The sequence below is a fragment of the Acomys russatus genome, chromosome 32, assembly GCF_903995435.1.
Source record: "Acomys russatus chromosome 32, mAcoRus1.1, whole genome shotgun sequence".
NCBI lineage: Eukaryota > Metazoa > Chordata > Mammalia > Rodentia > Muridae > Acomys > Acomys russatus.
This window is the reverse complement of record NC_067168.1, coordinates 36,652,060-36,678,114: the sequence shown is the minus strand read 5'-3', so window position 1 is coordinate 36,678,114 and position 26,055 is coordinate 36,652,060. Positions and strand designations below refer to the sequence as shown.

At 48.7% G+C, this 26,055-nt stretch overlaps 2 protein-coding genes across 2 annotated transcripts; both read right to left on the bottom strand.

Annotated features, from left to right (window-relative positions):
• Positions 1–95: 95 nt before the first annotated feature.
• On the bottom strand, positions 96–11,668 carry LOC127184371 (serine protease 46). Its single transcript, XM_051140733.1, has 5 exons — positions 11,584–11,668; positions 6,220–6,397; positions 5,756–6,018; positions 4,741–4,904; positions 96–413 (listed from the first exon to the last, which is right to left on the bottom strand). The coding sequence occupies exons 1-5, from the start codon at positions 11,666–11,668 to the stop codon at positions 159–161; spliced, it is 945 nt and encodes a 314-aa protein (XP_050996690.1). The 3' UTR covers positions 96–158.
• Positions 11,669–14,556: 2,888 nt separating this feature from the next.
• Positions 14,557–21,846, bottom strand: LOC127184372 (inactive serine protease 45-like). Its single transcript, XM_051140734.1, has 6 exons — positions 21,747–21,846; positions 19,478–19,504; positions 16,876–17,023; positions 16,141–16,415; positions 15,081–15,244; positions 14,557–14,792 (listed from the first exon to the last, which is right to left on the bottom strand). Exons 1-6 carry the CDS (start codon positions 21,844–21,846, stop codon positions 14,559–14,561), a joined length of 948 nt encoding a protein of 315 aa, XP_050996691.1. The 3' UTR covers positions 14,557–14,558.
• Positions 21,847–26,055: the final 4,209 nt, after the last annotated feature.

Below are 26,055 nucleotides of genomic sequence, written 5' to 3'. Positions count from 1 at the left end.
AGGGCATCTTCATTGAACAACTGGGACCAAAACCCACAGTGGGTCTAGAACCCTTCCCCAAAATCCCTCTGTCCCGAAGTCCTGTTCAGCCTCTGGTGTCCACTTCTTGAGAGGAGGGAGAAGTCGCCCCCTAGGAGTGACTGTTCGAGAAACACAGCTCACAAGAGCCACAGGGAGCCCAAGGACACGAACAAAATGTAGCCAGTGAGGATCAGTGGGCTCAGGAGGGAAGGGACAGCCATGCTGGCAAACCTCAAGTCACCGATATGTCTCTTGATCCAATGGGTGAACTGGGAGGTACTGGTGTAGATGCTTGGGAAATGGCGGCGGCCACAGCCGAAGTTCCAGCTCACCACTCCCATCTGGATCCAGGTCGTGTTCATCTGGCAAACCAGGGAGCTGCCGGAAGTGTCCTGCACGGGAGAGGAAGGGAGGCTCCATGTAGCAGCAACAGCATCTGCTAGATTAGGTCTTTGTTATCCTCAAGAGTGAGACCTGGCTATGAACCTGCTCTGTGACACAGAAATTCTGTACTAAGGTTCAAGCTTGGGACCACACCTGGCCTCTTCATTAGTTTGCTAGCTGTCTGACTGTTAAGCCCGCCTGCAGCCCAGGTGGGCCTCTAAGGTCCAACTGTCTCGCTTACAGAGGAAATCTCAGAAGCACTGGCCACTTCCCCTGCTTGTGTGCACAGACAGGCATATGATGAAGAATAACATTTATACTGTTGTACATCAAAAGGTAACAGTAGATTGTTCCTTACAATTAATTTTTAAAAAAGATTTCTTTATTTTATGTATACTAGTGCTCCGTTTTCATGCACACCAGAGGAGGGAATCAGATTCCATTTCAGATGGTTTTGAACCACCATGTGGTTGCTGGGAATTGAACCGGGTCCTCTGGAAAAGCAGCTAGTGCTCTTAACTGCTGAGGCAACTCTTCAGCTCCCTAAAAATATTTTAATGGATTTGAGTTGTCATCCTGTGATGGAACCTTCACATAGGATGTATAGAACCCTGGGTTCTATCTCTAACATAAGAACAAGAGGGAGCAGAGTCTGTCAGTGTTCCTCTGTCACATTTGAAACTTTTATGAAGCAGGAAAGATTTCATATATATATGACCATACACAAAAGATTCCCAGGCCAGGTCTGAAGGGCACATAAGACAATTAAGGGAAATAATGATAAAGTTCTGCCTAAGGACAAGAGAGGAAACCTTCACTAGTGCACTGAAACACATTTTAAAAAGAAGCTTTCATGGAGCCGGGCGGTGGTGGTGCAAGCCTTTAATCCCAGCACTCAGAGTAACTCAGCAACAAATTTTTTTTCCCCCAATGGAAAGACAAAAATGTTACAATGGAAACAGAATTTAAATCTTTAATTAAATGTAGATGCGTAGAATGCTGTGTGTTGCAAAGGCCATATAGTATGTGGCCTAAACATCACAAGTCTTAGTTAGGGACTGCAAAACATTTTAACATCAAACGAGAGAAGGAAAATAAATTATACATTAGTATCGACGATCATTTGTCACTGAACATTAGGCTCAAATACTTGAAAGGGAATTAGGAGGGTAACTCATGTATTAGGAAGCAAAGGAGCCATTAACTTGTAAAATGAATCTGGGGGTGGGGACACAATTAACTCGTGGTTTGAGTAAGAATAGAAAACCTGTAACCAGAGAAAAATGTTCTCTCCCAGAACCTTATGACTGCTTACAACTCTATTTTGTGGGTTTAAATTCTGCCTGAGGTGAGAAATTTCTAAGAAAATGCAAATGATTTAAACTAATTCAGAAAGCGATATCGGGCCAGTGAGGTAAAGGCACTTGCAGCCAAGCCTGATGACCTGCGTTCAATCCCTGGGACCAACACGGTGGAAGGAGAGAACCAACTCCTGCAAGCTGTTCTCTGTGCCCAATAGCATCCATGCACCTTCACCCCCACACATAAAAATAAATAGTAAATGTAATTTTAAAATGTAAGGTTGAAGAGTGATGGGCAATCTCATTAATCCAATAGCTATGTGTGAAACAGTTTAAAATATTGTCTGAGAACTATCTCTCATAGAAAACATGTCTATGTCCTCGTGGCAGCTTCAATCCAACCTTCAAGGAGAAGGTAACTTCTGCTACTTCAAATGCTCCAAAACATGAACAAATTCTTTCCCAAGCGAAGCATATGTAGTTAATTTAACAAAGGGAGTGACTTCCTCTAAACAGCTTTTAAAAAAAGATTTAAAAAAAATTTTTTTTACTACTACTTTTAGTAAGTAGTATTAGTAGTCGTCTTACTTTGATTTTTCCAAGACAGGGTTTTTCTGTATAACTGCCCTGGCTGTCCTAGAACTCTGTAGACCAGGCTGGCCTTGAACTCACAGAGACCCACCTACCTCTGCCTCCTGAGTGCTGGGATTAAAGGCATGCACCACCACGCCTAACAAGATTTATTTATTTTACTTTATGTACATGAGCGTTTTGCTTGCATGTATGCCCTCGAGAGTCAGAAGGGGAGCCCAGCCTTTATGGGAGGAGGGGTAAAAAAGGGCCATACAGTTTAATCCACATACCTGGTTGTTCCCTGGGGCCAGGACCTTTCCTGGACCTGCCTCTACTGTAGAGCCCAGCAGTGTTTGCTAAATGTAAACAAATTAAACCCAAGCAGCTATTTTTTCTAGAATACTGGGAAATCTAGATAATGTTTGTTTTCTTAGGGTATATGAGCAGCTAAGTTGCCAGACTCAGTGGTGCATGTTTGTAATTCTAGCACGCAGGGAGGCAGAGGCAGGTGGATCTTTGTGAGTTCAAGGTCAGCCTGGTCTACAAATCAAATCCAGGTCGGCCAAGTCTACACAGAGAAACCCTGTCTCGAAAAAACAAAAAAAAAAAAAGAAGCAGCTAAGTTAAAGACAGAGCCTACATTGTGGGTAACCTTCCCATAATCCTTTGATGCATTCGTTTATCTTCACAGACATTCTGTGAGGTACTAAAGTTACTTTTTGGGTATATAAGCTTTTGATCTCAGAGCTACTTATCTTTTTACTTGTAAACAATGTGTTTCCATATGAAGAGCTCTGTTGTCTCCCAATAAGAGTTCTGTCTTTTAAATTCAGGAGAATCAGGACTTAAGAGAAAAAAATGGAAACCTATTATCTACAAGTGACGAGTCTGGGGTTTGGGGAGACAGCTCAGCCGTTAGGAGCACTTGCTGCTCTTGCAGAGGACCCAGGTTCCCAGTGTCTAGCTGGTGGCTCACAACCACCTGTAACACCACTTCCAGGGATCTAATGCCCTCTTCTGGGCTTTACAAGGCCCAGGCGTGCACATACGACATAGCTATATATGCAGGCAAAACACCTACACACAGAAAATAAAGTATTTTAAATAAGAAAATGATGGATGCATCTCAAAAGCAATATTAATTAGAAGCAGCAAGTAGCTAAAGCTTACAGAATGATAGTACTTTCTGCAAAACTGTCTGCAGTGCCTGACCCAGAGCTGTAGGCATGTGGCTAGTACTCAGGAGCATTAAAATGGCTTGCAGGCCAGGCAGTGGTGGCTCACGCCTTTAATCCCAGCACTCAGGAGGCAGAGGCAGGCGGATCGCTGTGAGTTGGAGGCCAACCTGGTCTACAAAGTGAGTCCAGGACAGCCAAAGCTACATAGAGAGACCCTGTCTCCCTGTCTCGAAAAAGCAAAATAATAATAATAATAATAATAATAATAATAATAATAATAATAATAATAATAATAATAAATAATAATAAAAATGGCTTGCAGAACCGGGCACAAGTGATGGGACTTTAATCCCACACCTTCAGCATGCAGAGGCAGGTAGATCAAGGCAAGTGTGCCTGGCTAAATGGTGAGTTCCAGGCCATATAGTGAGATCTGCTCTAAAAACTAAAAATAAAAAAAAAAACATAAAGAACTGTCCATGGGCAGGGACACAGAGAAAACATTTCGCCCCTGCAGTGGCTTCAGTGAGAATGGCTCACATAGGCTCATGTGAGGAAGCATGTTTTGGGGCCGGTATTGAGGTTTCAGACACCCTCCCACCATCCTCTGCTTCATGTTTGGGATTCCAGATGTGAGTGCTCAACAGTTGCTCCAAAGACAGGCCTGCTGGCCTACCCCGCCATGTTCCCCATGTGATGGTGGTGGACTATCAATCATCCTTCCTGAACCATCAGCCCCAAACAAACTTTCTTCTATAAATTGCCCTGGTCATAATGGTTTAGCACAGTCATAGATAACTAATACAACTCCTTTTTCTTCTCTTTTCTTTTTTTTAAAAATTTATTTTATTTTTATCTTATGTGCATAGTGTTATGCCTGCATGTATGTCTGTAGGTGGGTGTCAGATCTTGGAGTCACAGACAGTTGTGAGCTGCCATGTGGGTGCTGGGAATTGAACCTGGGTCCTTTGGAAGAGCAGTCAGTGCTCTTAACCACTGAGCCATCTCTCCAGCCCCCTCCTTTTTTTTTCCCCCCTCCATACAGGAAAACAGAAGCTCAGACTTTTGCACTGGGTCTCTGATGGCCACATGTAACCGAAAGTTAAGCGCCAAGAACTGAGGATGGCACATGCCTTCAATGCCAGCATTTGGAAGGCAGAGGCAGGTGGGTCTCTGTGAGTTTGAGGCCAGTCTGATCTACACAGTGAGTTCCAGGACAATGAGGGCTATGCGGTGTGACCCCGACACTCCCCTGCTCCCCAGCTCTTCTGCACATTCCACACCTGACAAGTGTCCAGGCCCCACTCTGAGCTTGTGCACAGCATGTCATCCCCAATGAATTTCTTCTGGTTATCCATCAGGAGGAACTGGTAACGATGGTTGCAGATTTCATTGTCCACTACCCTGACAGCCAAGCCCTGGAGACTGTAGGGAGTCTTTGGGGCCCCTGTAGAGAGAAAGATCTAGTTATGACCTCAGCTTTAGAACTGATTATCAACTCAGAGTCATTCACATTTGAGCACATGAGAGCCAGGGTCATCTGAGGTGTGCAGTCATAAAAGCTGCAGTTTGAAACCTGACTTTCAAAAGTGTCCCCCACTCAAAAGAAAGTTAAGTCAAGAACCAAAGATGGCACACGTCCCATAATCCCAGCACTTGGAAGGCAGAGGTGGGTGGATCTCTATGAGTTTGAGGTCAGTCTGTCTGGCCTCACTTACATAGTAAGTTCCAGGATAGCCAGGGCTATGTAGAGAGACTCTGCCTCAAAAACAAACAAAACAAAACCAAAAACCAAAAACCAACCAACCAAACAAACAAAAACAACAACAACAACAACAACAAACTTTAAACCAAAAAAGTTAAGCCAAAGTCTCCTAAGGAGCTTGAAGTAAAAGCCAGGTATGGAGTCCAACATACTATGATGCAGGCTAAGGACTTGGTGTAGGATTTAACCTGACTTTGGGGGTTGGTGAGATGGCTTGGCAAGGACCTCAAGCCTGATGGCCTGAGCTTGACCCCCTGACCTATATGATAGAAAAAGAGAACCAACTACTTCATGGTTGTCCTCTGACCTTCAAGTACAGACAGGTAGACAGACAGACAGACAGACAGACAGGTATTTTAACTCTGGAAGCTGAGGTCCTCACAGGCCACTTGTCTCTCTTATACTCAAACACTGTGTATATCTTTAAGCTCAGGAAATGCTTGCAAGTGACAGTAAATGAAGTGAATGAGTGACCCCAGGACAGTGTTCTGCAGAAACAGGGGTCTTGAGACCTCTGCTCCGGCCTCACTGACCTTTAGTCTTTTCTTGTCCCCACCCGATGACCCAGCACATGGTGCCAACAGCTGGCTTGAAATTGACGGTGGGGAGACAGATCGGCTGGATGAGGGGGGACCAGAGAACAGGGTACTTGAGCTTCAGGATGGCGATGTCATGAGACATATGGTTGATGAATTTCTCGTGAATCACAATGCTGGTGACCATGAGCGCTGAGGAGCTGTTGTCTGGAAGGTTCTGGACTCCCACCTTCACAGTGTAGTTAGCCGGGTCCTTGGATCTGCGGGCCCAGAGAAGAGTCAGATTGCCAGCAGTGAGGCCAGGGATGACTAGAGAGGTAGGGTTCTAAGCACTAGGCTGCCTAGGGTCATGTCCTCCACTCCCAGATCCCCAGATTTGCCAGGACCCCTTCCCCTACCCCACCCCCATCCCCACCCATGCCTGAAAACAAAGATCCTAGATCAAGATGCCCCAGGCTGACCTTTGTAAGCAATGTGCGGCTGTGAGAATCCATTGGTGGTGGATGAGGGAACCGCTGCAGACATACACTCCCAGAAAAAGAATGCTCACCTGCCATGGCCACTTGCCTACCTCCACCACCTTTCCATTTACCACCTTGCAAGATATGTTGGTTTGACCACAGGACCAGAACCAGGGACCTGAGGAAAGAGGTGGAGAGAGGGATGCAAAAGGGACCCCTCATCCCACAGACTATGGCAGACTGTCAAAGCATCTTTCAGCTGTGTCCCCAGCAGCCACTGCCATTTGCTCAAGCTGGGAGGGACTGAAGCTACCACCTCAAAACTCGCAACCACAGCGCCAGAGGCAGCAGGTGGCCTTATTATAAAGAAAGCCCCAGACAATGGAGACCAGACAACTTGTCTTTGCTGTGGCTAGGAGCAATCACCCCAGGGCCCATTCTTGCTTATAGTTTATACAGATGACTCAGGGCAACAGAGGAGGAGAGAGCCACTAGAAGGGTGAGATAGTCAGCCATGGATAAGTGATGTGGCCTGGTGTTCAAGACTCCTGTTGGTTGTATCTAAAAATACATAGACAGTCTCTTTAAAAAAAAAAAAAGATTATTTATTATGTATACAGCACTCTGCCTGCATGTACACATGCAGGCCAGAAGAGGGCACCAGATCTCATTATAGATGGTTATGAGCCACCATGTGGGTGCTGGGAATTGAACTCAGGACCTTTGGCAGAGCAGTCAGTACCCTTAACCTCTGAGCCATCTCTCCAGCCCCTTCATTATTTGAGACAAGGTTTCTCTATGTAGTCCTGGCTGTCAAAGAATTCACTCTGTAGACCTGGCTGGCCTTGAACTCACAAGAGATTTGCCTGCCTCTGCCTTCCAATCACTGGGATTAAAGGTGCGGACCACTCTACTGTCCAGCTATCAACTTCTTTCTTCTTCTCCTCCTCTCTCTCTCCCTCTCTCCCCCCTCCCTCTCTCTCTAACAGTGATGTTTATTGTACAACTACAGCCTGCAGCCATAGCTCATACCCAGGAGACAGAAGAGCTTGCCTACCTCTCCCTGGCCTCAAGAACAGGGAGGCAGGATAAGAGCTTGCACTGAACTGGAGATTAGATTGAGATTTTATTTAGTTTTGCACGTTAATTATTTTGTTCTATTTTTACACGTGCGGTGTTTTGCTTGTTTGCATGTCTACACATCATGGCATGGAAGTGACACCTGAGACTCTGAGGTTCCATCTGCTCCCTCCTGGAAGCCAGCATTGCCTAGACCAGCCAGGTGAGAGAAGTGTGCACTTCCGGTGCAACGCAGGGAACAAGGAATGACACTAGTCCCTGCTCTTTTTTTTTTTTTTTTTAAAGACGTGGTTTCATGTACCCCAGGCTAGCCAGCCAAAATACCCAAGGGTGGTGATATAATCCTGATCTCCTTTTATCTCCCAAGTGCTGGGATTACTGATGGGTGCCCTCATCACCAGTGAGAGTGAGGTGTTGCTTTTGTCATTAAATGGGACCAGCCTGGGTTGGTATTTAATAATAAATCTTCATGAGGTTTCCAAAAACTAATAACTGAATAGTACAAAAGAGAAGAAGGGGGTTAGTTATTCTGTAAATGAGGGTTCCAGAACAAGATTAAAGAACATGACATGGGCATGGTAATGCACACCTTTAATCCCAGCAGTTAGGAGGCAAAGGCCGGAAGACCTCTGTGATTTTAAGGCCAGCTGGGGCTACATAGCGTCACCCTGTCAAGATAGGAAGGAGGGGACACTGATGTCATCTTCTGCCCATTTCGGCTGTTGAAGGAGCTATCATATGTGGTCACCGAGCTCCTCAAACAGGTGGAAATGGACCTACTGTACACCATCACAAGCTGCCATGATATAGAGACTGTTTCCCTCAGCAGGACGTCATGCAGTGCGGAGCAGTGTCAGGACCCAATAGCGACAGCCAAGGCAGATCTGCGGGACTGTGTGGGAATGGTGGTGGTGGTTGTGGGGGGTGGCGGGGGTGGGGAGCGACAGATAACACTATAATACATTATACATACATTATATATACACTAGCAGAGACATCAACAAGGTTCTCCCTGGTTGAAATCACGGGGAGAGATATTGGGGGGGGGGTAACTGTAAGAGGAGGGGTCTAGAGTTGGAGAGATGGCTCTGTGGGTAAGGCCTGGGCGCGCAAGTTTGCATTCGCAACCAGCTGTGGCAGTAGAGCTGTGGAACCCCATGCTTGGAGACAGAGACAGGTAGATCCTAGGACCACTTCTGTCAGCCATTCTGGCCGAAACGATGAGTTCCAACGGGTCATGTAAGACCTTGTCTCAAAAATCTATGGTGGGGAAGTGACTGAGAAAAACATCTTGAGCCGGGCGTGGTGGCGACACAGGCCTTTAATCCCAGCACTCGGGAGGCAGAGGCAGGCGAATCGCTGTGAGTTCGAGGCCAGCCTGATCTACAAAGTGAGTCCAGGACAGCCAAGGCTAACAGAGAGACCCTGTCTCAAAAAAACCAAAAAAAACAAAAAAAAAAACCGATCTTGATGTCAACCTCCAACCTGCACATGCTCAAACGTGCACACACAGAGGTGGGGTCTGGTGGGGGGGGTGGTCTTTAGATCACAGAGGACACGTCCTCAAAGGAAACTAGGACCCCACCCAGCCTGTCTCTGCTCTCTGAGTTTTAAAGCGCCCACTCGCAGGCAGGCTGTAGCTGTCTTCAATTAGAGGTTTCTTCTCCCGTCCCTGACCTTCACCCCGTGTGTCAATTCTTTAGACTTTTAATTTTGAAAACTGTCAACTAAATGTACCTTTCTATGTCATTTGAAGCCCATCTCAGGCGTTTTCATGTAACAACACAAAGCTAGGGCAAAGGCCATGATGTTTGAGTTCGTTCCTACCATGTGTGCCCGGCCCCTGCTACTACATGAGAGGTAAACGGCCTGTTCCCTTGCCATAGACTCCAGTGGGCAGAGTGATTTTTACTTTCAACTACGGGCCTTCCACAGGGATCCACAAGCACTGTACAAAACCCGAAGTCTCCACTGCTCAACTCATGTCTACACATCCCATCTCCTATTGCCTTTTCCCCACCCTCACCCCAGAGAGCCACATTCCTGAACTTTCCCACACACCTTGGTGTGTCCATGGCTATCTTTTGCTGCTGCTGCTGCTGCTGCTTCTTCATGGCCACTCTGGTGGGTTTTAATGAGAATGGCCGTCATCGGCACATGTATTTGAATGCTTTTTCTGTAGTTGGTAACTGTTTGAGAAGGATTCAGAGATGTGGCCTTGTTGGAGGAGTGGGCTTTGAGGTTTCAAAAGCCCACACTAGGCCCGGACTCTGCCTGCAACTTGAGGATCAGAGGTGAGCTCTCAGCTACTGCTCCAGCGCCACGCCTGCCTGCCTATGGCCATGTGTCCCACAGTGATGGTCACAGGCTAACCCTCTGAAACTGTAAGCAAGCCTTCAAAATAAATACTTCCATATATGTATATATATGATACATAGCATATATTATATATATGTAATTTTATTTTATGTGCATTGTTGTAAGAGTGTCAGACAGTTGGTGAGCTGCCATGTGAGTGCTGGGAATTGAATCCAGGTCCTTTAGAAGAGCAGACAGTGCTCCTAACCACTGAACCGTCTCTCCAGGCCCCTAAATGCTTCGTTTCATAAATTGCCCTGGTCACAGGTGTTCCATCACAGCAATAGAACAGCAACTAAGACCTTTTCTGTTGCTGAGTCCAGTCAATCCCAACCAAGGCTGTTCAGTGTTGGTAGTCAGGAGAGGGCTTGAGATGTCTGCCCTTTCCTTCCCCATAATGCTGAAAGCTCAGAGAGTGCCATGGGGCTGTGAAAAGGGCGGCATCGTGCTTACAGTGACAACTCTGGGGGCGAGGATCGCCTTCTCCTCAGAGCTCCCCACCCTCTGTAAGATCCTTCTGTCTCAAAGAACAGCTCTTTCCAGATCTTGTGTGCAAGACGGTGACCCCAGAATTTCCTTTAAACCTTACACAGGACTCATGGGATTCAGCCTTGAGATGCTGACACCAGGTACCAGCACCAAGTGGAGCACCATGGGCTGTTTTTAAGATTTCTATTTTTAAACTCTGTGGGTTTTTGTGTGTGTGTGTGTGTGTGTGTAGATATGTGCATGTGAACGCAGGTGCAGGAGCCTCTGGAGCTAGGTTCATAGGTAGGTGTGAGCTGCCTCAGATGTGGGCGCTGGGAATCAGACTTGGGTCCCCTGGAAGAACAGTACATTCTTGTGCCATGGAGCCATCTCTCCAGCCATGATGGGTTATTTGTAGGTGCAGGGCTCTGCAGGTCAACCTTGCCCCAGGCACAATGTTACCCTTCCACCTGTAGCAGAATCCAGGGACTTACGTGGATTCCACCTCAGACTTGGCAACCCTGCTTGAAGTCCTAGAAGCTAGGCACCACCCCTTGCAAACAGGGCCCTGGCAACTCTTTCCTGGATCCAAAGGCGGCCACCAGGAAGGATGAGTATTGGCTTTGTGACGCCATTCCCCTAAGGTCAGACCTGACTCCCCGCCCCATCCCCCATCAGAGAGGCCCAACAGGGAGCTCCCGTGCGTGTGCCCACAGCTGCACACACCCTAACCCCCTTGGGTAGACGTTCACTTGCTCAGTCAGTCACTCATTCAACACCACACGAGTCCAGGAGGGAGGGGGTCACACCGTGATAGAAGAAGACAGGGCCCAAGCTGGCGTGGGAGGTGGAGTATGTTCCCCGTTCCCACTTACCGCCCCAGCTAGCTCTCTGTCAGGCACAAAATGTACAGCCAGCAAGTGACTCAAGGTAGGGCTCCCTACCACAAAAACTACCTTTCTCGGGAAGGGTATCCTCTGCCACCCAAATAGTTTCAACCCCGAAGCGTCTACTGGGAACTGTTTTTTGAGTCCTGGCTGTACCAGTCACAAACCACTAAAGCTGGACCGGTGTGGAACAGAGGCCCCATCACACAGCATTGAGGTGTCGATTGCATCATCGGGGAGCTGATGTAGAGTGAGGGACACTCAGACAGCATGGTCATTGTCACAAGCCCTGAGAGCCCCCCCCCCCAGACAAGCTCATCTATTCCATGGATGTCAGATGTTAGTCTGCCCCCCCATTTTTCACCCTTCATCTGTTTGTGGTCACCCAGAACACCGGAGCTGGCCCCACCAGGTATGGGTCCTGTGGGTCATGAATGGTCACAGTGCATACCCATCCCATCAGTCCTACCGCTGTACCCATCTCAGTACTGACAGAAGCCCTGCAGGCAGGAGGACTGCCCATGTCGACAGCAGCCTGTCAGATCCCTCCTGGTCTCTGTCCACACCCTACCTTCGACAAACGGCATATTATCGAATCTGGCAGAGGGGAGTGATGGTGGAAGAAGACCCTGAGGATCCACTGAGCCACACGCCATGGCAAGGACACGACCAGCCCTTACCGCTTCTTAGAACAAGATGGGGCGTCTCCATGGTGCGAGGATTCTAGAACTCAGGTGTTTACTCACCCTGCTGAGGCAGCCTCGAGGGCCTGCTATGGCCATGAGGGGAGGCTGTCGGACACCTCCCCGGAACGATGCTTTGCAGATCTCAGCCCTGAGCCTGTAGCCATGTCTGGTCCATTACAACAGGCCCTGTGGCCAGCTGTCAACAATGTCCCTGTTGATGTCCTCATATCTACCTTTGAACCTGAGACCTTGTTCCTTGTCGGCTCCTGATAGCACCAGGTGTATGGCTTTGTGACAGTGCCTTGGAGTTAGCCTATGGAACTCCCAATAGCGTTCACCTCAGCCACCTCTACTACTATGGGAACTGAGACAGGACTCCTTTGCAGAGTGTAGACTGCTGTACAATTGGGGAATCCCGTTTTTTCCTTAGGGACTTACTTCAGGTCCTGGGGAGGGTGGGAAGTGGGGGGCTGGCTGTCAGGCTGCCGGGGAAGCAGCAATTCGTGGGCTTGAGTCTCCATCCTTCAACAGAATTAACGGGGTCTAGGGACCCCCACCCCTTCCCCTGAGGTATCTTCTTCCCCAAGGATCTGTGTTCCTCACAGCATCCATGACTGCACCCCACTTGTGCTGCACTCTGCCACCAGTGGTGGTGAAGGCACAAAGTGACACATTTTTCACCCGCAGCTGAGGGAGATGAGCTGGTGTGACCATTGTAGAGAGCTATTTAGTGAAGCCACAACCCGAGCGTCACCCCCTAGAAACAGCATAGAGCTGTCAGGAGGACAAGACTCTTCACAGGGGGCTGTGTGGAAGCCTCCATGAAAACTGCCCACCCGCTGCCCACCCGCTGCCCACCTGCTGGCTCCCTGGCACTGAGCAGTCTAGGCTGCACAGGTGGCTCTGTGGGAAGTCCCATAAACACCCTGATAGAAAGGACTCAGAAATGGAAGTACACTTGCTGTGTGATGTTCAAAAATAAGCAAATCAAACTCTTAGGGATGTGTGGTAGGAAATGCAGGAAATGGTGACTCCTACAGTTTGATGCCATGGACACAGCCAGAAAACATAGAAAGGAGAGAGAAAGGGGAGAGAGAACGCTAAAAAAACAAAACAAAACAAACAAACAAACAAAAGAAACTCGCTGCCTCTGTGGAAAACAATACTTTCTTTTAAGAAAGATTTATGTATGTTTGCCTGAAAGAAACATACACACACACACACACACACACACACACACACACGCACCACATGTAGTCATCTCTCCAGCCCCATCTTTCAAAATACTTTCTTCTGAGAAGGAAGAGGGTATTTGATCAGTAAGACAAAGACAATAAAATAAAAACCAAGCACATTCATAATCAAGTAATGAAAATGTATAAAATTCTATTTTATGAAAAATTATTATGCACATATGGGTACTTTTGCCTGCACGTGTGTCTCTGTTCCTGGTACCCAAGGAGGCCAGAGAGGATGTCAGGTTCCCGGAGTAGGAACTATAAATGGCTGTTAGCTGCCCCGTGGGTGTGGGATTTGATAGTGATATCTGTATCTGGTGCTATTTGCTCTCTTACTTGGGAGACTTACCTGAGGGGAGACTCTGCTCTGCCTGGGACTCTCTATAGGAAGTCCAGCTGACTGCTGCAACAGCACTTCCCTAGTCAGTTTCCGCTGGGTGCGCTCTCTCTCTCTCTCTCTCTCTCTCTCTCTCTCTCTCTCTCTCTCTCTCTCTCTCTCTCTCCTCTCTCATATCTATCATTTATCTAGATGTCTGTAGGTATCGATCAGCTATCTATCTATCTATCTATCTATCTATCTATCTATCTACCTACCTATCACCCAAGCATCTGCCTATCACTTACGATTCATCCTTTTAGTTTGGCATGTTATACATTTAGTAAACTCACTCACTCAAAACCCAAAGTATGGCCATGGCAGATCATTCTCCAAACCATACAAAACAGAACTCTAAGAGGAATCAGACAAACCCTTATTTTGTGGCAAGACTCTCAGAAATCCACAGACTGTACAAGTGTAAAGTACTCAAGGCGTCGACAAGATTTGAAGAACAAGCAGGGAACAGTCAGCTGTAGCTCAAACTTTGTTCAGCCAGTGTTTTCAATGAAAATGCATGGAGCCCTCAGATTGGCCATGTCACACTCTTCACAATCAGTTTACGGGGAAAAAGAGAAAGGAAGAAAGGAAGAAAATGAGGGAGGTAGGAAGGAGGGAAGGACAGAGGGAGGGAAGGAGGGAAGGAAGGAAGGAAGGTAGCAAGCAAGCTAGCTAGCTAGACAGCTGAGTCTGGAACTCTGGCTGTCGGCACGCAAGGCATATTTCAACTGTCCCCTGACACTGTGACCACTATGCAGGTGAGGAACCCGAGACCAAGACCAGGCCCCTATTCCTATGTCCCAGTTCTAGAAACATAGCAGAAACCATGAGCCCTCAAACTAGGTAAGCCTACCTCTCATCTACTCCAGCTCCCAGAATCACCCCCAAACGACAGGGGGGGAAAAGAGAGAGAGAGAGAGAGAGAGCCAGTTCATGCTCACACAAATTTAATCTCTGCTCTTGGTCTTACATTCCAGAATGTTGCTTCTGAGTTATACTCCTCTCGTGGTGGGCACTCAAGGCCTACTCATCCACTACACCCCTCCCTGCTAGGATGCCAAAGGAGGGCCCGAGCTCTCCAGAGACCACCCCATCTCCACCCTGACTCCTGTGGCAGGACCCGAGCTCTCCAGAGACCACCCCATCTCCACCCTGACTCCTGTGGCATATGGACATACAACCTTGCTCAACCATCTACCTAGTGACGTGCAGCAGGGGCAAAGCAGGAAGAGGCAGGGTGGAGAAGTCATGGGCCCACTGGGAGCTGCAGCAGCCAGAACAGGAATAGAAGCCAGGAGGCCCTGCAGGGCCCCAACACTGCCCCGTGGCTCATTTGTTCCTTCATCCATGTGGAGTATCTGCTGAGACGAGTGTATACACCTGCACTCTGTCCTTTGATGCAGTCCTTCTCCCATGACAACACCCCAGCCAGAATCCATCTGCCATCAACTTCACAAGCCAATGGCCCCCCACGGTCCCCCTGGACAAAGACAAAGGAGTGATGGAGGCTCTGCTGGGACCTACATTGCCCACTCCCTGGGTTCTGCTTGAAGAAGTCACTTCAGCAGCTTGCTGGCTGGGGCCCCTTTGGCCTCTCAGTTGGAGACCACACCTATGAATTGCAGCCAGTAGCCGTCATAGAGGAAGAATAGTAAGAGCACAGCCAGGTACAGAGGAAAGCGGCCAAACCCCCAGGAAGCAGGGCCCCACCCCAGGACCCCCCCCCCCCCCGCAGAAAGAGAGCTGCCAGAAGCTCCCAGGCACTCACAGAGCACGAGCTATTTCCATAACTGGTGGCACAGATCAGGCTCCTCTGGATAAAATGGGTAACTTTGAGATAGAAGGACTTCTTGTGTAAAACACGGTCACACTTCTTGTTGTCCAGAATGAATACCTTGGTCTCCTGAAGCTCTGGAGTCAGTGTCCTGTTGGCTAAGGACGCGTGAAGAATAAGCTGCGAGCCTGCACTCCACTCAGCCCTGGCTCCGCCCAGTGTCCTGTACTGTCCTGCTCTGCAGGTCAGCTGAGGTCTCCCCTACCACCCCTGTGCACCTTCCTTCAAGCACTTTTTCTCTGACTTGCAGACATGACACAGCACCCCACTCCACATGCAAAGCCTTGGTTCCGGAGCCTCTTCTCTAGGAAGCTATTGCTGCTGAACCCAGAAGGCTACCAAGTCCAGGCACAGCCACTTACAGCTGTTATTTGTCTTTCCACGGCATTTGCTCCCTCAACCCCAGCTGACAGCTGCTTCTCTAAGCATTTCATGTCACCTGTCTACTCAGGGCTCAGCTCAGACCACCTGAGCTTGATCTCAGGATCCCTTGATTCATTTGTTTTTTAAACAGTCTCATACGGTCCAGGCTGGTCTCGAACTTATGTGCCTGAGGCTGGCTTTGAACTCATCACTTCCTGGCTTCGCCACTCTAATGCTGGGATTACAGGTGGCATTCATTGGCATACACTTCGACACTTTCTTTTGTCAGCCTCTGTACCACCCACCCCAATGCCCTACCCTGTGACTTCCTTTCAGGTGGGGCATGCATTCCAGCGCCAAGGGCTCAGAGTATGGCAACTGTTTCCGTTGTGTCCCAGGGTAGAGGAGGGGGACTTGATGACTCCCTAATTCTTGAGTTTCTCTAAGAGGCAGATGGTTATGCCCACCAGCCCAAGCAGTGCCAGACTGACCGCAGCGCCTGGGTGAGCTGTGACAGTGAACGCCGTATGAGGGGAGCCTAACATGCTCCAAAACGCAGCCATAGCCTCCTCAAGGCACCCCAAAAGATGAGAAGGCCCAAAGGGGCATTCCTCAACCCCATCTGACTTACCGGAGGGCTGTTGCTTACCCTGGCCCCAGCCAGTCACCCAGCATTGCGACCCAACCTCCAGGTTGAAGTCGTGGTCCAGGATGCAGATAGGCTGCACATACTTGCTGAAGGTGACAGGAGTACGAAGCCGGAGAAGGGCAATGTCACTTCTGATGAGGCGCCCGCCCCAGTACTTGGGATGTACAATGATGTCTCCCACGTGAATCTTCAAGATCCAGGAGAGGGCTGGGGCCTGGAGCTTGTGACTACCCAGAATCACTGAGTACTCCTTGTTGCTGCAGGAGATACAGAAGCCCACCTGGTAGACGTCCGTTTCCCGGAACAGCTATGCACCTTCCTCCTCCCAGGACCATTTCCTGGGAGTCCTGCCTGACATGCTCTGTCCACTCAGTCTGGATCAATCCAGCCCCGGGGTGCTCAAAGTCAAAGATACACCAGGCTTTCATTCACAGTCACGTTGAGCCAAGGTGTACGGGTGTCAGTACCCATAAATATTCTCCTGGGGTTGGGGTCTGGGTTTTCCTATTGCCCAGCTTAGGATACAGTCTCTATTGCTTAGGGTCTCACCCCACTCTGGTCCAAGGAGCTTGGGAGAGCCTAAGACTGACTGTTCCCCTGGGTTGGATGCCCCTTCCCACTTGTCCTCCATCCCACCTCCTGCATTGCTTCACAGGAGAAGCTGGACTGCCCAGGGTAGCTCTGTCTTCAGACCCTGGATACATGGGCCACACTCACCCCTGGATGCAGTGAGCTGCAGATACCACCCATGTGAGATCAATGAGGGCCCCTCCACACACATGGTCATTTTCTGAGCGAAGGCTCACTTGCCAGGGCCAGTGGTGCTTCCTCTCCGAGTTGTCTAGCCACCAGGGTGTGCCACAGACTTCACAAGAAGCATTGCAGAGAGGGCAGTGGCCACAGAGAAGAAAAGAAGAGTGACAAGGAACAAGTCACCCTTGGGGTCAAGTTGCCAAGGCTATGACGTCAGGGGCTTCTTCCCGTTTCAAAGAGAAGAGACTGAGGGGTAGAAGCTAGTGGACCCCCAAGGGTAGGGAACTAAACAAAAAATGACAGTTACAGAGATGAGAGCATGGAGAAAGAGACAGAGAGACCTCACAGCTTGAGAGTGAGAACGAGATTGACAGAGGGCCATCTATGCTGGGCCTCAAGACAATGCAGAAACAGAGCAAGAGTTTCAAGATAAGAAAAGCTTTTCTTGCACTGGGCCATGTCCATGAAGAGCTGTCCTGCTGGCTATATCTCTTTAATGAAGAAGAAGAAGAAGAAAAAAAGGCTATGAACTTCTCTATGGGAGGTCTTTACCCTAAGCAGTCTGGAGCTCTGGTCTACTAGTCAAGGCTTATGAATGAATAAATAAATAATGAATGAATGAGTGAGTGAGTGAGTTAGTTAGTTAATGAACATAGGTGTAGAGGTTCTAAATAAAGTACAATGTGCTGTGGGGTGTGGTAGCGCAAGCCTTTATTCCTAGCACTTCAGAGGCAGAGGCAAACGCTTCTGTGAGTTCAGGGTCAGCCTGACCTACACAGAGAGTTCCAGAATGGCCAGGGTTACTCTGTCTCCAATATACAAGATAATAAAAATTTTTTAAATTTTTAAAAAAAGAAAAAGAAAAAGAAAGAAAGAAGAGGAAAAAGTCTCAAAGCACATTTACAAAAAGAAAGGGTGGGCAACAGGCAAGAAAGTGGCAAAGCAAAATTACAAACATGCTTTAAAGTGTCATAACAAACTAATTATATATTAACTTTAAAAAATTAGCAAGGAGCTTGAGTGGGGCCCAGCAATTAAAAGCACTTGATGAGTCAGGCAGTGGTGGCACACACCTTAAATCCCAGCACTTGGGAGGCAGAGGCAGGCTGATCGCTATGAGTTCAAGGCCAGCCTGGTCTACAAAGCGAATACAGGATAGTCAAGGCTACACAGAGAAACCCTGTCTCGAAAAACCAATTTTAAAAAAGGCTGCTCTCCCAGAGACTAAGGTTAGGTTCTCAGCACTGATGTGTTCATTCATAATCATCTGTAACACTCGTTCCAGGGGATTCAGCACCCTTTTCCGGCACAAGGCACACACACACATACACACACACACACACACACACACACACACACACACACACAGAGAGAGAGACAAGCTCTGTTGCACATAAAATAACAAAACCAATTTTAAAAAAACTCTGTATCTAATTTTCCTTTTTTTAAAATTAATTTATTTATTTTATGTACATTGGTGTTTTGCCTGCAGGTATGTCTATGTGTAGGGTGTCAGATCCTCTGGAACAGGAATTACAGAGCCACTGTGTGGGTGCTGGGAATTGAACCCAGGTCCTCTGAAAGTTAAGTGCTCTTAACCACTGAGTCATTTCTCCAGCCCCAGAAAAAAACAATTTTATGTGTAAATTTAAAAAACAAAAACAAAAACCAAAAAAAAACACCTTTAGGGGCTGGAGGGACAGTTCAGGTGGCAAAGTGCTCGGTGTGCAAGCACAAAGACCTGAGTTCAATCCCCAGCACAAAGTAAAGCCAGGCATGGTGGTACATGTATCCTTGTGACCCCAGTGCTCGGGAGGAGGGACAGGCAAGTCGGAGATGGTCACTAGTCTCTCCTAATCGGTAATCTCCCAACCAGTGAGAGACTGTCTCCAGAAACAAAGTAGGCAGTGCAAAAGGAACAACACTCGAGTTAGACTTTTGGTCTCTGCCTACATTCATACACACACACACACACACACACACACACACACACACACAGAGAGAGAGAGAGAGAGAGAGAGAGAGAGAGAGAGAGAGAGAGAGAGAGAGAGAGAGAGAGAGAGAGAGAGAGAGAGAAAGAGAATCTTCAAACGAGACTGAATTACAGAGGGAAAACTGAAAAATTGAAAAGGAGTAAGGTTTGGACAGAAGCAAGTACATAGTAAATCAACCACATAGTCAATAGTGAACCTCAGTGGAGCCCTGACATAACCCGAGGCAGTGGAGGCCTATGAACGCAACCATGCACTCTCTGGATCTAAGGAAAAAGGCCGGAAGCCCCGGGAGGCAGGCTCTGCATAACGTCCCAGGAGGCTCCTTATGCAACTGTGGGAAAGGCTCAAAGCCTGAGTTGAATTCAAAGTGGCTCTGCATTCCCATGGACAACCCAAGGACTCTCCATCCTAAACAGCTAGGGGCAGTGTCCTGGCAGCCATGAATGCTGTTCAGGAAGTACCTCCAATAGTTGCTTCCTACTAGTCCAGAAATGCGATTTAGGCAGATACTTTGATAACACCTCCCGCCCCCCAAGTGAAACTTTCCCTGCCACGGGGACCCACAGACCCACCTGGTTGGGTGTTGTCCTCTATGTAACCTGAAAGGGGGGGGGGTAAAAAAAGGACAGACATGAGGCAAGAGCTTGTGGCAGGATGGCAGGAAAGGGGTGTTTGTTTGTTTGTTTTATTAATTAGTCCATCATTCACTCATTTACCAAATAGTCCCTAAACTCATGCTGTTCCCAGTCTCAAGTCACAGACTGGGAACAACTGTATCAGAACCTGTCAGGGAAGTCATGCTGCCAGGCTGTTCTGGACAGTTAATATGTTACACCACCAAGTGAGCTCAAGGCGGGGCCCAGGCTGGGGGGATCAGGTGAAGGGGAATCCAGAAGAGGTGGCAGTGTGGGAGACAGCCGAAAGAACACTGGAAATGTCTCAAAGAGGAGGAGAAAACCATAAAAACTGATTTTTAAAAAATTCCTGGAGTCGGGCGGTGGCAGCAGCACACGCCTTTAATCCCAGCACTCGGGAGGCAGAGGCAGGCGGACCGCTGTGAGTTCGAGGCCAGCCTGGTCTACAAAGCGAGTCCAGGACAGCCAAGGCTAACGTAGAGAGACCCTGTCTCAGGGGAGAAAAAAAAAAAAAAAAAAAAACTCCTCCAGGGAGAAACATAGTAGTATACTCCAGAGGATAAAAGCAACGTCTGCAGTGGAAGAGAAAGAGAATGTGTGGAGAGGAGCACAAAGGGCCGACCACTGAGGGCCACTGAGGCAGTCTGAAAAGCCGGCAGAGGTGTGGCCATCACAAGATGAACGGTAGTGAGATGCCCACGCGACTCTGCAGGACCCAGGCAAGCAGTGAGACGATCTGAAGGAGGCTCCAAGAACAGACATGATAAGCTTGATGCAAGACTAAGGGACATGCGCTAGTCTAGAGTGACACTGACAAAAGAGATGGCCATTGCTCACTTTACTAAATTAGACAACTAAGAAAGAAAGCCAATTTCAGGGGGGGGGGCGGATGAGGAGAGGCTGGTGTGGACACCAAAGAAGTGAGATGCTTCAGGATGGCTGCGGGTGGGAGGGGGATAGGGGTAGAGAAGAGGTCCAACGGGTGGGTGCACCTTCGGGCCATTGCTTTATGAGGTGGTGTGACACACAACGGCGGCTCAAGGCCAAGGACAGGTGGTATGATGCAACTGCAGTCCAATGCCTGGGGTAACTGAGTTCACCCAGGGAGCAGGAAAGAGAGAAGAGGCAAGAATTCAAACAGCACCTTCAGAAACATCCTTCTGTCTGAGATGAGCAGAGACTGGGTAGCCAGCTGTGGGCACAGAGGAGAGAGGGATGCTGCCTCAAACACAAGAATCGGGGTGCTGGGAGCATTCGGGAGGTGGAGACAGGAGGTCCAGGGCTTCAAGGCTATCTTCAGCTACGCAGAAAGGTTAAGGCTACCCTAGGGTTCAGAAGGAGGTTGCCCTCTTTCCCAAATAAAAGGAGGGGGAAAGGGGGTGGGGATGGGGTGGGGGAAGAGTTTGGGGGAGAAGCCACAGAAAATAAAAAAAAGGAGAGAGATATAAAAACACAAAACAACCTGGTCTACAAAGTGAGTCCAGGACAGCCAAGGCTACACAGCGAAACCCTGTCTCAAAAAACCAACAAAACAAAACAAAAAATAAGGAAATAAACAAAACTAGGAACAATAAAAGTAAAGGTCAAGTCAGGAACGGGCTGCGGATTTAGCAGGAAATAAAGAAGTCCTCGCAGGAAGCATGAAGTGATGAGTCTTGGGGAAGGCGGGCAACTAGAGGGAGCTCTGGAGAAAGGCAGTAAAGCAGACTAGGTTGAGTGAGCAGGTCGGATGTAAGCCCTGCCTCTCAGCACAGGGAGGGCCCTTCCCCCGCTCCCCCAGCGCCCACCCTGCTCAGGAGGCACAGCCCTATTGACAAAGAAGAAGCCGGTATAGGTAGTTTTACAGAGCAGTCGCGTTTGGAGAGACTCTGGGGGCTGGGGAGAAGAGTCTGAGAAGACCGCATTCAAGGGCTTGTCCTCTGCTGGTGACAGGAAGAAACCAATATTTAGAATACCATCCTTTTGAGAGGACGGAGATGCGGGATGGCACCTGGGCGTGAAGGGAGAGGCCAAGGGGCTGCTGTCTCCAGAGGTCACAGGGCAGTTGTGGCCTGAGGAACCTAAGCATGGGTAGCAGAAGAGAAGTGACAGCGGCGTGGGGATGGCGCACCAATCCTGGTGGTGGAAAGGAATAGCCATCTGAACAAGATCGGAGGGAGAGGACACAGAATGAAAGGACGACAGAGAAAGGAGGCCCCTGCCTCACCTATGTTTGGTGGCAGAGGCAGCAACAGTAGCCCCACAAAGCAGGTTAGGATCCAGCGCCTCAAGGATCCAGGCACAGCGTCCGATATAGATGACGACATAGCTAACCCTGAAGAAAGTACCTATGGGCAGCGGAGACAGCGTTAGCGTCCTGTCACGTGCCCACACCCCAGTACGTGATGGCGTCTTAGACACGGCACTGATAAGATGGCGCCGAGAGCCTAACCAAGCCTCTTCAGGGCCTTTGAGTTCTCGTACCTCGACCCAGTCCGGTCCTTAAGATGACTTAAGATCCCTTGACCCAGACTGGGTCTCAGATTACAGACCGATGTAAGCCCCCCCCCCGGGGGGGGTCTTTAAGAGTGTGGTAGCTTAAACAAAAAAGCCTACTGTGGAAGGAAACCTGGGCCGGGAATGGCACCTTGTTCTCTGGACCAGTTGCACAAGGCATTTCACAGTCACTATTGACAAGAACCAGGAAAGCACAAAAGAAGAAGGAGGAGAAGGAGAAGGAGAAGGAGAAGGAGAAGGAGAAGGAGAAGGAGAAGAAGAAGAAGAAGAAGAAGAAGAAGAAGAAGAAGAAGAAGAAGAAGAAGAAGAAGAAGAAGAAGAAGAAAACTCCAATATTGGTAGGGAAGGTGGTTTTGAGAACGTAATGGCTGAACTGGATCTAAGATCAAGTAAAGGAGGGAACAAGGTGCTGCGTGAGGAAGGGGCCCAGTTGTCCTCTTCCACAGACTAGCAATTTGAAGGAGTGTTGCCGCTGGAAAGGCATGGCTCTTTTTGCCTGGCTTTGGGCGTGAACAGGCTTTTCGCACAAAAAGAGAACAAGATGATCTTTCTGGATTTGCAGAGTCTAGCCGAGAGTGGAAGGTGAACACCAAAATTCCTGCTTCCTGGCTGGAGAGATGGCTCAGAGGTTAAAAGCACTTGTCTGCTCTTCCAAAGGTCCTGAGTTCAATTCTCAGAAACCACATGGTGGCTCCCAACCATCTATAATGAGATCTGATGCCCTCTTCTGGAGTGCAGGTGTACATGTAGGCAAAACACTAAACATAATAATAAATAATTTTTTTTTAAATCCTGCTTCCTCTGTTTGGTTCCAGGTGTCCAATAGAAGAACTCTGGGAACTCCATCACCCAATCTGTCACTTAGATTTTATTTTTATGTGTATGGGTGTTTTGTCTGTCTGTCTGTCTGTCTGTGTACCACAGTACGTGTCTGATGCTCACAGAAGCAAGTAGAAGGCATCAGATTCCCTAGGGCTGGAGTTGCCGATGGTTAGAAGCCACCATTTGGGTTCTGTGAATCAAACTCCAGCCCTAAAGAAGATTTTAACCACTGAGCCATCTCTCCAGCCCCCAGCTTGGCATGTAAATGAGGCTGAATGAGGAATCTGTGTCACTTCCATGTCAGGGCAGGCAAGAGAAGGTTGTCTTTCTGCCAGCAATTGGTTCCCAAAGGTAGGTGACCACAGCCGCTGCACCAGCAGCACCTGGGAACTTGCTAGAAACCTTTTTCCTCTAGCCCTGGCCCAGACCTCCAGGCTTGAAAACTCCCTTAGTGAGACCAGTAATGTGGATTGTATTTCTTTTTTTAGACAGGGTCCCTTTCTGTGTAGCCCTGGCTGGCTTTGAACTTGTGATAATCCTCCTGCCTCTGCCTCTCAAGTGCTGGGGTTACAGATGGGCCCCATCGCTCCTGGCAGTAGTTCCGATTTTAACAAGCCCTCAGGGTATGCCCACGCATGTGGAGAATGGGCCACGAAGCTAAGGGAAGGGCTACAGAATACGAGCAAGCTGCCTATTAACACAGAACAACTTGCTGCAGCAAACAAGGTTACATTTGTATTGTTAGATGATGAAGAACCAGTGGATTCTGGAGGGTGAAGGTAGTTTGGGTTGTTGCTGTTCTTGTTGTTGTCTTGACACAGCGTTTCATATATGCCAGGTTAGCTTCAAACTCACTTTGTAGCAAAGGAACAACTGACTATCCTTGCTGCCACCTTCCAAGCGATGGGGATATGGCCATATATCACCTCACCAGCTCAGTGTCCAGTGGCTTAAAAAAAAATATGTGTGTGTGTATATATATATATATATATATATATATATATATTCAGTGATGTATGTGTTCTTTAAGAGATGGGTCTGGCATCAGGGTGTGGTGGTCCATGCCTTTAATACCAGCACTTAGAAGGCAGAGGCAGGCAGATCTCTGTGAGTTCCAGGACATCTAGGGCTGCACAGTGATATCCTGTCTCAAACAACACACACACACACACACACACACACACACACACACACCAGTCAGTCAGGAATACCAGACCCTGTATGAAATGGAAGACGCCGGATGTAACATGGTAAATCTTTTTAAAAATCCTCCTGGCTGCTGGGCAGTGGTGGCACATGCCTTTAATCCCGGGAGGCAGAAGCAGGTGCATCGCTGTGAGTTCGAAGTTAGCCTGGTCTACAAAGTGAGTTGAGGTCAGCCAAGGCTACACAGAGAAACCCTGTCTCGAAAAAAAAAAAATCCTCCTGGCTTTGGGAGCACAACCTTTGGAAATAAAGCCAGGTGAATAGCAAAAAGAGAAATATGGTTTCTTATGCCCCGGCTTCATTCTTGCTCCCAGTTCCTGCCTCCCATGAGCTGTGAATGTGGCAAAGCTCAGCTAAAGTTCCTGCCCAGGTGCTATACCAATGTTACCCCAGACACACAGGGAGGGCTCAGGCCTGAGGAGGCCCAGCCTCATCTCTTCTGTACTCTAACAGGCACTGCATGTAGCTTCCCTAGGTGAGCAGGGGTCCAGTTCTCTAAGCCAAATATCCCAAGTGAGCAGAGCACCAGAACACACAGGACACACTCCAAACATTGATTCAGTTCACATTTGGAATATCCCTACCCGGCACTGCCTCAGCACAACTTGGGGGTGACCCTGGATGTGACCATTAAGATACCGAGGAAGAGGTTGCCAGGCTGGATTGCCTTCCCGTGAAGCCTACAAGGCAGGGGCTGTGCACTCACTGGCAGACCCCCCCACCCCCCAAGGGGTTAAGGGGAATGTCTGTCAGCCCCAGATATTTAAGTCCCAGCCTCATCCTCCTAGCAGCAGGGAGCTAGCAGTGTTTTCTCCTTCCACCCCTCCCTCCCTGTTGCCCATTCTTTCAGCTGCCACTGAGCTGTGTGACATAAACAGAGCCCGTCCAGTGCCTGACCCTCCGATGATGGTCTCTTCTCCCGGCAGATGTCCTCCAAGATGTTATGCGCCGTTATGTTCCACCTAGTAGGCCCTCTAGCAGGGGTCAGTTCACCCTCATTCCCACCAGGCAAGAGAACAAGCAGGTATGGCTGTGTCTGGGACAAGTCAGGACACTTTGCAGTCCCAGGTCTCCCTGTCCCAGTCCACCATGGCTCTCCCCAGAGCAATAGATCCTGACTGGAATTTAAAGAAAGGGCAGAGAAAGGGAAACAGGGATTGGAAAGAGGCCCGGTGGAGGTATTCAAGACCATCAGGAAGACAGGGGGCTAAGTAGGTCACAGAGTAGCTAGGGTGGCCAGGTGCAGCTCCAGAGACAGGTGTAGAACCAAGACCCCCATGAAATCCATATGGGAAGCCTGTCTTAAAATATATTTGACCCAGTTATTATATTCAGTGATATCTGTGTAGACAGAAGAAACAGACTCTTGACCACAGTTGATTCCCCAACTCCACAATCTCCACCTGGGTCCACATGTTTTCACCTTCATAGACAAGGGCGCTCCCAGAATCTCTCTGGAAAAGAGGAGAAAAAACCAACTGTAGGGAAGGGAGAGAGAGTGGGCTGTCTGCAAGGTCCTGGTAAGACTTTTTCTGGCACCCAGAGGCTCTTCCCGGGCCTGGTTTCTTTCAGTGACTGAGGTTTGACAGATGAAAAGCTCATGTGAACTGTAACATCCCCTCAGCAATGGTGCACCCTCTCTGGTGATCATGCACAAGAGACAAAGCCAGGAGCGCCCAGTACACCAGCTGTATATTGAGATTTACCTTGAGAGTCCCCAATCTACAGATACCAAACCCTTTCTGATGGACTTCTAAGCCTCATAGCTCATAACTCTGCCACTGTGAGAACCCTGGCCTCTACAGATTGTAGCCTGCAGAGCCTATGACAGCATCAGGGCCAGTGTCTAGTTAGAGTGGTTGGTCCCGGGTCTTCAAGAACATTAAATATTTTGAGCCTCCTCGTTGCGTGGAGGTACTAGAATCCTTACCGCTGCCTTAGAAGTTCTCCCTGCCCTAACCCTGTTGACTAACTCCCTCCCTTGGTCACCT

Bases quoted from the DNA above. Each gene is read 5' to 3' on its own strand.
- LOC127184371 (XM_051140733.1), bottom strand. From the start codon at position 11,668: ATGGCGTGTGGCTCAGTGGATCCTCAGGGTCTTCTTCCACCATCACTC. The intron at 6,398-11,583 runs GTAGGGTGTGGA...CTCTTTCCTCAG, and splicing joins TAATATGCCGTTTGTCGAAG to GTCCCTGGTTCTGGTCCTGT. The intron at 4,905-5,755 runs GTCAGTGAGGCC...TTCTCTCTACAG, and splicing joins GGGACAAGAAAAGACTAAAG to GGGCCCCAAAGACTCCCTAC.
- LOC127184372 (XM_051140734.1), bottom strand. From the start codon at position 21,846: ATGTCGTCATCTATATCGGACGCTGTGCCTGGATCCTTGAGGCGCTGG. The intron at 16,416-16,875 runs GTGAGTGTGGCC...TATCTCCTGCAG, and splicing joins GCAGCTCACTGCATCCAGGG to CAACAAGGAGTACTCAGTGA. The intron at 15,245-16,140 runs GTAAGTCAGATG...ACGCGTCCTTAG, and splicing joins GGGTAAGCAACAGCCCTCCG to CCAACAGGACACTGACTCCA.